Source organism: Anabrus simplex, chromosome 5 (assembly GCF_040414725.1).
Source record: "Anabrus simplex isolate iqAnaSimp1 chromosome 5, ASM4041472v1, whole genome shotgun sequence".
Classification (NCBI taxonomy): Eukaryota; Metazoa; Arthropoda; class Insecta; order Orthoptera; family Tettigoniidae; genus Anabrus; species Anabrus simplex.
This window is the reverse complement of record NC_090269.1, coordinates 65,734,566-65,747,683: the sequence shown is the minus strand read 5'-3', so window position 1 is coordinate 65,747,683 and position 13,118 is coordinate 65,734,566. Positions and strand designations below refer to the sequence as shown.

The following is a 13,118-nucleotide window of genomic DNA, read 5'->3' as shown; positions in this document are numbered from 1 at the left end:
TCTCAGAACCTTCTTTAGCTCATATTGGATTTTTTGGGTGGCGACGACCCTGCATACTTCCACTGGAGACTTTGTCGTTTTTATTCGGGTTCGAAGGGATGATACCATGTCTCATCTCCAGCGACATCTCGTTCCCTCCCTTAGCACAGCGCAGCAGATGTTCAAGAGAGAGCTCCATTCGACATGCTTTCTGTGCTGGTTGAATACTGTGAGGTAACTATTGGGGGCGCACTTTTAGTGAAATTTCCATCCGACGCTCAGTCCGATCTCTGCGGCAATGGCTGCTAACGTAACACGCCCGCCCTACATAATGACGGCATCCACCTGCTAGACAATGGCATCGGTAATGCGGTGTGGCGTTCCAGACCGTGCATCATCGGCCAACGACATACGTCCTTCCCTGAATCGCTTGTGCTATGCCTTGACCCTTTCAACGGCCATGCAGTGCTCTCCGTACATTTGTGCCATTCTTCGATAAATTTTCATTCCCCTCACTTCTTCTGTTAGGAAACGCTCTACACTCCTTTACTCTTCTTTTGAAGCCTCCATTTCACTGTTTTCAGCACGACTGGACGCAGTGCGCGTACTCGCTCTGTCGTCACGTGGGTTGCACCCATATACCTCTAGCGGCGAGTTTAGAACCTCAGCGCTCTTATAGGTAGAACCCTGCGCGGATGCGGATATCCACGAATGTATCCACGGATATCTGCGAAGTTAGTGTCTTGGCGGATGCAAACTGTATGACAGTGCGTATAATTTGGTTGATAATTTCTAAATAATGAATTTTATTAATTTTCACTCAGGTATAGGCCTACTCGTATTTTTGCTTGTGGTTGGGCGACCTTCGACAGTGGTATGGGAGAATGGTGATATATAAAGAGCCTTGAGACCATAAGCTGTAAATCTGACCGTAACCTAACTGGCTCCTGCCCACAATTAATGGAAGTAAAGAACAAAGGTCAATACGTCGATACTTGTCGCAAGAGAAAATCCCTCAAAGTCGTGATTGAGGGGAGTCTGGTGCCAGGTGTCAGACCTATTGTACTATGTTAACAGATCTAAAAAAGTGGAATACATTGTCATAATTACCAGTACCATTTATTTATTTCATGACGTCACTCAGCAAGTTTACATTATAACACAAATAATTATTAAGAAACTAGCTTGGATAACCCTGATCTTATATCCTATAATTTGCATAAATTCACACACAACGCAAAATAAAACAACCCATGTCAACCCATTTAAATTCATTTCATTTCATCGGTTGATACATTTCAAGACCGTAAACTTTATGACGACGTTAATTTTATTCTTGGTCTTGAAGAATAGGGAGTGGGAATAGGAACACCAAGCTTACGGCTCCTTAGCGGAATGGTCAGCTTATTGGCCCTCGGTTCATAGGGCTGACTACGATTCCAGGCCGAGTCAGGGATTTCATTTTTATAATTAATTCCAATAGATCGGGGATTGGGTATTTGTTTGTCTTAATACAGTGAATGCATCCCTCTGGAAATTACTGGCGCCGGGAAAGCCATCTGGCCGTAAAAATCAACTAAATCCATATAAAGTGCCAGCCCCAGCTAGATGGGAAAAGACAATCGATAACTTGTTTTGGAAAGGTTCGGCACTTCACAGTAGTGGTGTGTATATCCTCACGGCCCACGTCCTTTGACATCACAATTAATTACCTAAATTTACATATTTTTGTAAGTTAACTAATCTGATATATTATGTTTTTCAGTGGATGCTGAAGGGCGGTCAGACGACTCTTCTGAGGAACCCACACCCACTGTTCAGCTTTCAGACTGCCTTTTGCCTATGTCCAGAGGACCTTGTCGGGCCTATTTCCCAGCCTATTACTACAATCCAACCAGTGACAAGTGTGATAAGTTCACATACAGTGGATGTGGAGGCAACAACAACAGGTAAGATCATAATGTCCAGTGATATACCACAAGAAAAGTAATCTGCATTATGGGAGTTGTTTTAAAATGTGAAATTGAAATTAGCCTAGAACTTCCCATATATGCAATGGACTTTTTCAAGTGCCGTGCGAAAGGTGGCTAGTTTGAACAAACTTGGGTAGTCATTTAGGAAAATTCCAGCCTCTCTCTATCTCTTTTTTTCACGAGTCTCTCTCAGTTAGGACTACCACACAAGCCGAGAAACCTGGATGGTCCCGGATTCAAGGCGGAAATATTGTCCTGGCCGTGTCAGTAAAATTCCTTTGTAAGTCCCGAATTTATTTTACATTTACCCATTAGGTGCGTATTATGATATAAGATTTAAATAAATTCAAACTTCCGTCATCAAGTGTGGCTTTTCTGCCCTTTGGAGTTATAACTCTCATGTTGTACAAGAGATGGCAGAAATATCAGTACTGGATCTGCTTACATTACAACTTCCAGTTCTGTTTCCTCTTGATTTGATACACGTGTTGGTATGTGGAATTCCATTTGTGGCCACCGTGGACTTAATTAAGGTACAGCCCGAGAATTTGCCTGATATAAAATTGGGAATCCATGGAGAACCATCATCGGCACTGCCGATAGTGGAATTCAAACCTACCATCTCCCGAATGCAAGCTCTCAGCTAAGCAACCCGCAAAGGCAACTATGTCACTATATTATTTCCTACCTGTCGCTTTTTTCACTGTTTCATTGGTTGTGGGTGCAAACTTACGCAGATGTAGACTTGTTTCTGTTTTACGGATGGATTCCCTTCCTAACACCAAACGTATGCGAAGGGATGTATTCACTATGGCATGTCTCTGAGATGGGCAGGGAATCGAACCCGCGTCCCTCTGATACAAAGGTTACTACGCTGACCATTCAGCCACGGAGCCGGGCTAAGAATTTATGTTATACTTAAAGTAAATAAATGTATTCTTACTTCAGTAATCTGTTTTATGCTATGGTAGTCTAAGAATAAAACGGTGAAATATTATTACAATCATACTGTTAATATAGTGTACATATACAGTATTACGTTAATGAAATTGGTGAACAATGAGATATTTGAGAAAAATTTTTAATGAAATTTCGTTTAATAAAATAAGAATCATGCAAATTTTTTAAGTCCTCTAACATTTTGTCGAAGTGTAAGAATGTTCCACATTATAAATAGAACATGTGTTGTTATTATTATTATTATTATTATTATTATTATTATTATTATTATTATTACGTAGCACAGCACCGTTAATACTCGTACATTCTTGAATTAAGATTATACCGTCAGTGAAGTTAAAAGGACTTGAATAAGAAGTAATTCATATTTGTCAACATAATTATGTAACATTCTTTTAATTCTGTAGTACTCATTCATTTTCATATTTTAATAGTTGAATACAACTTATTAGAGCCGAACAGTTTATTAAATATGTTTTCTATTTTATATCTTAATCAATTCTATCAAAAATGCTTTATGGCTGAGGGTGACTCAAAGAGCCGTAACATATACCAAAGTTGATTAAAATAATCTAAGAGATTATTAATTATAGGTGGGCATTACGTTCTTCATTTTGTAATTGTTAATAGCCAATACGGAAACTGAAAAAAGAATTTCTTCATTTAAACTGTGACTTCTGTTGGTTTCTGTAACGGTTTATTGTTTGTAATACGTGAACTTCAAGGAAGTAAAGAGTGATGCATGGGTGACATATCTGCCTAAATATAGTCGCCCTATTGGTTCAAGTAGTATCCCAGCGGACCGCTAGCTGAAGAATACCCCGACCTTTGGCGGGTGGCGGAATCATTCTTCAATGGCATCTCGGACTCACTATCTCTTTCGAACCGCCAGCACCCGCTGGTTATTTTCCCTTCTTTCATTTTCTCACCAAGCCATCCTCTGAGCCTGACCTGGTTCTAGCTCGTGCTTACTCGTCCATGATGATATCCCCAACACCATCTGAACACTGAACGATGTGCACTCATTCTTGTCGTTGTTATGTCATCAGGCCGAAGGCTGGTTGGATCCTCAAATAGCATCACCAAAGGTTACGTGGTTATAGCAAAAGCGAAAAAACCGATAGCGGCTCCAAAATGAGGCGTGCTAGGCAGGATGAGGAATGAGGTAGTTTGCCATTGCTTTTCTCACAAGGCCAGAAAGTGCTATTGCAGCCTTATGGATAGAACCTTTCATAACACTCAGATACTAGTTGTGCTCCGAAAGTCGTTATTCAGCACCACCCATACCTCAGCAGCTTCCATATTGTCACAGCCATCAATGAGATACGATGGTAAATATCGGCTTCACCAACCAATCACCACTGATCTGCATTTAGGGCAGTCTCGCAGGTGGCTGATACCCTACTTGTTGTCTAACGAGTCTTTACTTAAATAATTGCAAAGAATTTGAAAATTTATTGAACATCTTCCAAGGTAAATTATTCAAATCCCTATCTCCTCTCCTTATAAACGAATATTTGCCACAATTTATCCTCCTGAATGTCAACTCTAACTTCATATTGTGATCTTTCCTACTCTTAAAAGCACCATTCATACTTATTAACCTACTAATGTCATTCCACACCATCTTTCCACTGACAGCTCGGAAAATAACACCTTGAAGAAATTCGTTTTTCAGGTTCCGTATTGACTATAACATTACTACTGAAGTATTGGTACCACTGCTTCCAAATTATCACCACACATTCATAGATAGATGAAAGTCTTGAAACTCTAGAATTTTAACGTTTGATAAATATTTATCTCTTTAGTTATAAATTAAAATTTAATTTAAAAATATTGTAAGTTTTAGCAACAAAGAAAGGTTTATAAAAAACACAATTTCGAAGCAACATTAAAAATTCTAGAGTTTTAGTATCGCAGTACAGTCATACATGAGCGTGCAAAATTTCATATCTCTAGGTAGAATAGTTTAGGAGCAATGTGTACCAACATGATGACATGTTTCAATAAGACCTTGAAAAATGTCTCATATTCAAAAAATTCCTTACAAGAAACTAGAAGTCTAAATACTATAAATTGCAATCGATTAGAATCGGAAGGGCTTTGACTTGACATGGTAAAATTGGTGCATTTCTATCTTTCATGTTATAATAGATATTGTGAGAAATGTTATAGTAAATTTCAGCATTATTTCAGTGGGCGCTCACGTACTTCTGCCCTTAACACAATTTGCCACCATATACTGTACAACCGACGCTGAGCAAGACTGTACCTAGCCACTTTGCTTCCCACAGACAAACAGTTCACTAACTCTTACTAACGATACCAGATTTCTTCTTAACATGCACAGCCATCCACCAACGCATATTAATTTGGATAACCCTTACATAAACCGTGTTCCTTGTATTTTTCAGGTTCTCCTCGCTGAAGCTCTGTGAGCAGAGTTGCAAGGATGCTCGGAAGCTGCTGAATGTTGAGGACCAGTGTGCGGACCGTAAACCCGTTTGTTCAAAAGGCTGCTTCCTCGTCAATGACTTCAAAGACTGCCCTCGCTGCGAATGCTCTGCTAGTAAGTAGGCCCTACTTCATGATCCAGCAGGAAATCTTTTTTTTTAATAAAAAGGAATAGGCTATAACTATTAACGATGTGTTTCGTTTATGTCGCACGGACACAAGTAGGTCTTATGTCGATAATATCAAAGGAAAGGACTGAAAGAAAGAAGGAAGCCTCCATGGTATTAATTAAAGTACTCCAGCATTTGCCTGGTGTGAAAATGGGAAACTACGGAAAATCATATTCAGGGCTCCTGACAGTGGGGATCGAACACACTACCTCCCAAATGCAAGCTGACAGCTACATGACCCAAGCCGCGGAGCCACTTGCTCGGTTAACGATGATTACACGTACTTTCTGATCACAGATATAAAATCATAAAATCCATTATAGTACATCACCTTACGAATACATAAGGCCAGAAGAAAGGTAACGTGTCTACCTCTTACTCGGATACCGGGTCTGATTCCTAGCTCCTCCAAGGACTGAGGATTGGGATAGGGTTCACTCGGTCTTGTGAGAAGAGTTGTCTACTACGAGAGCCAGATGACGGGGTCAAGAAAGCAAAGCCAAGCTACGTAGGTCGAGTCATAAGTCATGGCAACTATTTTCTTTCTCGCGAACAGGAGACAACACGGAAAATCTAAGATATGCATTTGGAAACGTACGGTATGTACTTGGGTATGATGCCACACTAGATGGTGTATGTAAACAAGAGTGTGGGTCTAAGCATGCCCCCAAGTTCAGTGTGTGAGTGAGAGCGTCACAAAAATGGAAGTCAACAAACAGGAGCCACCTTATTCGCCTGATCTGAGCCCATGTGACTATGATCTAATCCCCAAAGTCAAGAAGCTATTACGTGGATAACGGTTTGCTAACAAAGGGGACATTGTAACACAGCATTTCGGAGAGAGGTATCACGCGTTAGCGATACACATGCAGCGAATGGTATTCAGCACCTGCCCCACCGCTGGCAACGCACAGTGGAAACCTTGGGTGAATATTTTGAAGGTCTGGAACCAGTAGAGACCTGTCCTTTGAACGTAGTTTTGTGTATTTGCTGTCTATACCATAATAAAACGATGTTTACCAATGGCCTGTGTTCTGTCACTTTTCTACGAGAATCTCCTGAAGTCAGAATTTATCTTCAGGCACTACGCATAAGTAAATGTCCTATATTTACAAATGCATATTAGACTTTCCGTCTTGTCTCCTGTTCGCGAGAAAAAAAATAGTTGCCATGACTTATGACTCGAGCCTCGTATACGGCAAAGAATATCGTCAGGTTGATCAGGTTGCTGGTAATTTGGGTGGGCCACAGTCGTCTTGGCAGACCAATGCTCTTAAAGGGGACACGGGATTATCTGCGCTCACAACGATGAGTTATGTAATATACATATTATAAGGAACATTTTCTCCGTACTTACAAACAGTTGGCTACAATAATAGTGTTACTGCTCTTTTACGTACCGGGCGAGTTGTCCGTGCAGTTGGGGCGCGCAACTGTGAGCTTGCATCGGGGAGATAATGGGTTCGAAACCCACTGTTGCGAGTCTGAATGTGGTTTCCCGTGGTTTCCCATTTTCACACCAGGCAAATGCTGGGGCTGTACCTTAATTAAGACCACGGCCACTTCCCTCCCACTTCTAGGCCTTTTCTATCCCATCATCGCCATAAGACCTATCTGTGTCGGTGCGATGTTAAGCAAACTGTATTGTTCTTTTACGTCCCACTAAATACTTACCGTATGACGGTTTTCACAAGTTGTACATGCAACCGAGTGGAGTGGCTAAGCGTGTTAACGGGCTACGGCTGTGGAACCAAGCTTTGCATTCGGAAGACGCGTGGGTTCGAGCCCCACCGTCCACTGTCCTGAGAATGGTTTCCTGGAGTATCCCATTTTTACTTCCCGGCAATTGCCTGGACAGTTCCTATTCATGAGCCAAAGGCGATTCATTCCACCACCTTAGTCCGGCTCCATGGCTGGCGTGCTGGCCTTTAGCCACGGGAGTCCCGGGTTCGATTCCCGTTGGGGTGTATGTGTCGTCTTAATCATCATTTCATCCTCATCAAGACGCTCAGGTCGCCTACGGGAGTCAAATCAAAAGGCTTGCTTCTGGCGAGCCGAACTTGTCCTCGGACACTCCCGGCACTAAAAGCCATACGCCATGTCATTTTTCCACCACCTTACACAGTTTCATTCACCATCATCCAACCCATTAGCTCCTCACCCCGAAGTTTAAGACCACCAGCGAAAATCAATTAATGAACTCAACTAAACAGAGAGAGCAAGCATCATTAAACATGAGAGTCAACAAGTTGGAATTGGCCTATCGACTGACAAAGAACAAAAGGTCTGTATGTCATGGAGTGTCTTTCGTTGAACCGAAGAGATCTGATGGAGAAACTGGAAGTCAGACAGAAGAGAATTCTCAAGTTTTTTTTTACAAGTTGTTTTATGTCGCACCGACACAGATAGGTCTTACGACGACGATGGGACAGGAAATGGCTGGGATCAGGAAGGAAGCGGCCGTGGCCTTAATTAAAGTACAGCCCCAGCATTTTCCTGGTGTGAAAATGGGAAACCACGGAAAACCATCTTCAGAGCTGCCGACATTGGGGTTCCCGAATACCGGATACTGGCCGCACTTAAATGACTGCAACTATCGAGCTCGATTCAAGATCGATCCGAGCTCTACGAACGTATAGAGAAGCTCTCTGATTGTGCTAGGAAAAGGAGCGTAGCTTTCTATGGCCATATAGTAAGACTGTCTCCCAAAAGTAGTTGTTTTTTTTTTTTTTTTGCTATTTGTTTTACGTCGCACCGACACAGATAGGTCTTTTGGCGACGATGGGATATGAAAAGCCTAGTAAGTGGAAGGAAGCGGCCGTGGCCTTAATTAAGGTACAGCCCCGGCATTTGCCTGGTGTGAAAATGGGAATCCACGGGAAACCATCTTCAGGGCTGCCGACAGTGGGGCTCGAACCCACTATCTCCCGATTACTGGATACTGGCCGCACTTAAGCGACTGCAGCTACCCAAAAGACTGACCAGTCGTCTGTTCATCTTCTGGCAGAGCAAGATGATTCGTACCACTTGGCTGACAGAAACTCAGGAGGACATTGAAGAACTAGGAATATCAGATCTTCAAGACAGACAGTCTGTACGACATATCCTGAAAGAAATCCATGGATTTCGGGGGGGAAAAACCGGAAGAAAGTTACCCCCTGGACAGATGAGAGAAAACAGTTACACCGGCAGCAAATGGGAGAATACTAGGCAAAGATCAAAGCCCAACAGATGAACAAACGTCGTCCAAAGTAGGCCCATTCAAACCAAGAAGAAGAAGAATTCCTGGTCCTACATTTATTGTACGAATTGTTCTGTAAGTTATTTTGTGACTTATTCGTATTAATATACACATTATGAAAAACAACCATTGGCATATCGAATGAAGTTTAAGAATTACAATATTTCAAACATTTTGAGAACCTATGAAAATACCCCACTATTGAGTGTAAAGACCATCCTGTTCCCTCTACAGAACGTATACATAAGATTAATTTACTTTTTCTAAATAACTATTCAATAGAGTGCATATTGGTACAAAAGTCAAAAGATGAAGGTATCACAGGCTGGTGCTTTTTTTTAAAAAAATTGGATTTCTGACGATGTTCTTTTGGAAATTTTCCACTTCAGTAATAAAAACTAACACCGTTTTTAGAAATGCTTGAAAAATCTCTGGAATGAGCTCCGCCACCGAACTTGCACTCTTCATGTAGTAGAGGCTTTGCTCAACAGATCGCAGGGCTCAAGACGTGTTACAAATAGAGAATTATTGCTTACTGGCGTCTTATCTTTGAGGTTACAGTTAGAGCTCTGCACGGATGCGAATATCCACGAAATTAGTGTCTTGGCGGATGCGAACTGTAGGCAGTAAGGATAATTTTGCTGATAATTTCTCAATAATGAAGTTTATTGATTATCAATCAGGTATACTCTTATTTTTGCTTGTAGTTAGACGACTTCAACAGTGGTGTGGGAGAATGGTGATAGGCCTATATAAAGATCCTTGAGAACATAAAACCCTAAATCTGACCTAAGCCTAATTGGCTCCTGCCCGCAATTATTGGAAGGAACAAATATCATTACGTCGGTAGTTGTCGCAGGAGAAAATCCCTCATCAACCTCTGACTGTAGGGAATCTGATGCCAGGTATCAGGCCTATTGTAATTCGTTAACAGATCTATCCGTTTCAATTCCTTGGGTGTCCGGATCCATGGCTAAATGGTTAGCGTGCTGGCCTTTGGTCACAGGGGTTCCGGGTTGAATTCCCGACAGGGTCAGGAATTGTAACCATCATTGGTTTATTCCGCTGACACGGGGCTGGGTGTATATGTCGTCATCATCATCATTTCATCCCCATTACGAGGCGCAGGTCGCCTAAGGGAGTCAAATCAAAAGACCTGCACCTGGCGAGTTGAACATATCCTCGGACACCCCCGGCACTAAAAGCCGTACGCCTTTTCATTTCAATACCTTGGGTGTAAATATACTGTAGTTAAATATTTACAATATCCGCGGATAATCATTCGTGGATTCGGATGCGGATAATATTTTGTATATCCGCGCAAGGCTCTAGTTACAGTCACCGTCAAAACTGGGAAGTGAGTGTCGTGAAAAAATGTAGAATAAACGAGGCTGTGATAGTTTCATCTTTCGGGTTTTACGGAAATTCACACTCTGTTGGATATGTAGGCCTATTTAGAAAAAGTGAGGCATTTTCATAAGTTATCAAAATGTTACAAACATTATAACTCAAAAACTTAATTCGACATTAAATTGTTCTTTTTCATAGGTTGCGTATCAACACACATAAGCCAAAAATATTTGCAGACCAATTCGTACCATAAATGAGGACTTCATTAACTGATTTCCGCTGGTGGTCTTTAAAAACTTTTGTTAGGTACTGTACAACAAGTTGCACATGCATATCTTGGCTTGAAACTGAAATGTTCAATTTCAAAGAAAACATTTTACTAGTAATTCCTTCTGGGGTCAAGAATAACGGCCAAGAGGATTCATTGTGATGATCTCGCGTCTTCTTGAGGTCTGCAGGTCTTCGGGTTGAGCAGCAGTCGCTTAGTAGGCCAAGGCGCATAAGGGCTCTAGCCCCATGGGATTCGGTTTGTCTTGGTTTCGTTTCAGATGTCTCCTTAATCAAGCATGCGCCACAAAATTTGGCTTTCTTTTTCTTTACATATTCATGAGGGACACTAAATATTCTGTTATGTACACCATTGAGAACGCAGTATAAAATTTAATGTTGGTTGTTTGAAAGTAATTTAAATAGAAATAGGCGTCTCCGTAAGTTCAAATGATTACATACGTATTTACATTCACATCCTACGTTGGGTTGTAATTAGTGGTATTTGCGTCTACCTCTACGAAAGGAGAAAGCTGAAGAAAGTGTGAACGTACTCAGCGAGAGTGAAACCATGTTAAAGAAGGTACAATTTGTGGCACTCTCTAAGAACACACGTGATGATTCATATATAATAGGTTTTGGACTTAATAATCTGCATGAGCAGGTTCATTATTTGTTATGTCAGAAGCAGTGATATGTATATTCATTTATTTTTTGCATTATGTCGCACCGACAAAGAGAGGTCGCATGGCGACAATGGGATAGGGAAAGGGATAGACTTGGGAAGTAACTAGTCGTGGCCTTATTTGAGGTACAGCCCCATAATGTACCTGGTGTGAAAGTCGGAAACCACGGAAAACAATCTTCAAGGCTGCAAACAGTGGGGTTCGAACCCACTATCTCCCGTCTGCAAGCCGTGATAATGACAAGGCACCAGAATCCACTAACAAATAGTTTCTCGTTGCTGGATTATTACAAATATAAACGCGACCGTTGTTCGAACCCGGCCAATGCATGTTGTACTTTTGAAACTGAAATTCACGTCCTTTTGGCTCGGATTTCATGTAAAATTCTTGGTCCCGTTTCTATGTTCACGATTTCAATAGTCGAGTAGAACCTTTAGCGTGATTAGCTGCCACCCCCGGAGGCCCGGGTTCGATTCCGGGCTCTGCCACGAAATTTGAAAAGTGGTACGAGGGCTGGAACGGGGTCCACTCAGCCTCGGGAGGTCAACTGAGTAGAGGTGGGTTCGATTCCCACCTCAGCCATCTTGGAAGTGGTTTTCCGTGGTTTCCCACTTCCCCTCCAGACGAATGCCGGGATGGTACCTAACTTACGGCCACGGCCGCTTCCTTCCCTCTTCCTTGCCTATCCCTTCCAATCTTCCCATCCCTCCACAAGGCCCCTGTTCAGCATAGCAGGTGAGGCCGCCTGGGCGAGGTACTGGTCATACTCCCCAGTTGTATCCCCCGACCAACAGTCTGAAGCTCCAGGACACTGCCCTTGAGGCGCTAGAGGTGGGATCCCTCGCTAAATCCGAGGGAAAAACCAAACCTGGAGGGTAAACAGATGATGATGATGATGATGAGTAGAACCTTAAACTTGCTTTCTAATAATAATAATAATAATAATAATATACAGAGTGAGTTGGCCTTGCAGTTAGTATTGCGCTGATGTAAGCTCCGGCAGCTTGGCATCTCCGAAAACCACACAAATGTAGTTATTGGGACGTAAAACGAATAATATTATTATTATTCAAACTTAAGCAGGCTTAAATGCCAGCCGATTGTAATGGGACTCGATCCCGCAATTATGAAGTGAACATCTCAACCCGGTCAGTCCAGTTATTGACACAAAATGCACATATATCAATAACGTAATCTGAGTTAAACAATCGCCTGCTAATCCTGACATTTACATAATTCAAAATAGTCCACATAAATTACTTCGAGCGCCAAGTTGTCTCGCAAGTATGCTAATAAATAAAACATGGTTTGTCCTCATTGAGTTATCTGGTAACGGTACGCATTTTCTACAGTTGTCAGTGTGAATCGCTATCGGCGCTATTTGCGGAATATTGCACGCCAACAACTTCCGCTCGTGGGCGCTAACTGGAACTGTGGAGAAAGTGTTTTTACCAGACGTTTGGCCGTGCAAGTGACAGCTCTCATATCAGCAATTTGTTCATTTAATCGTGTTTTCCTATTTGTACGGCCACTTAACTTGTTAAATCGTATAAGGACCCTGGACGGACTTAATGGCTTTATCTCTAAACTTGTTATTTATGAACTAAACTGAAAAGTTTTCGCACGCTTTTTCAGCGCCACGGTGTGTGGACGCAGAACTATAATTAAGGCTATGCCTTGTTTGGTGTGCTTGTTATCCACAACACAGCTTGTCAGATCGACATATAATTACTAGCCTATAAACCCCGTGGTACATACAGCACTTTAAGGAGAAGGTACGCCTCAATGGGTCAAGAATTACATTTTTCAATTTAATTATTTAATCGAATAGCACTTTAAAAAAGCACGTACAGGGCGAGTTGTCCGTGCGCTTAGGGGCGCGTGGCTGTGAGTTTGCATCCGATAGATAGTGGGTTCGAACCCCACTGTTGGCAGCCCTGAAGATGGTTTTCTGTGATTTCCCATTTTCACACCAGGCAAATGATGGGGCTGTCCCTTAATTAAGGCCACGGGCACTTCCTTCCCACTCCTAAGC

The 13,118-nt window shown here is 42.0% G+C and overlaps 1 protein-coding gene across 1 annotated transcript in view; it reads left to right on the top strand.

The window, feature by feature from the left end:
- The window catches only part of LOC136874404 (kunitz-type serine protease inhibitor A), a 51,288-nt gene that overhangs the window by 16,019 nt on the left and 22,151 nt on the right, over positions 1-13,118 (top strand). Inside the window, exons 2-3 of the mRNA XM_067148037.2 lie at positions 1,745-1,928; positions 5,330-5,484. Of these exons, the coding sequence (XP_067004138.2) occupies positions 1,745-1,928; positions 5,330-5,484 (339 nt within the window). The remainder of the gene's footprint in view (positions 1-1,744; positions 1,929-5,329; positions 5,485-13,118) is intronic.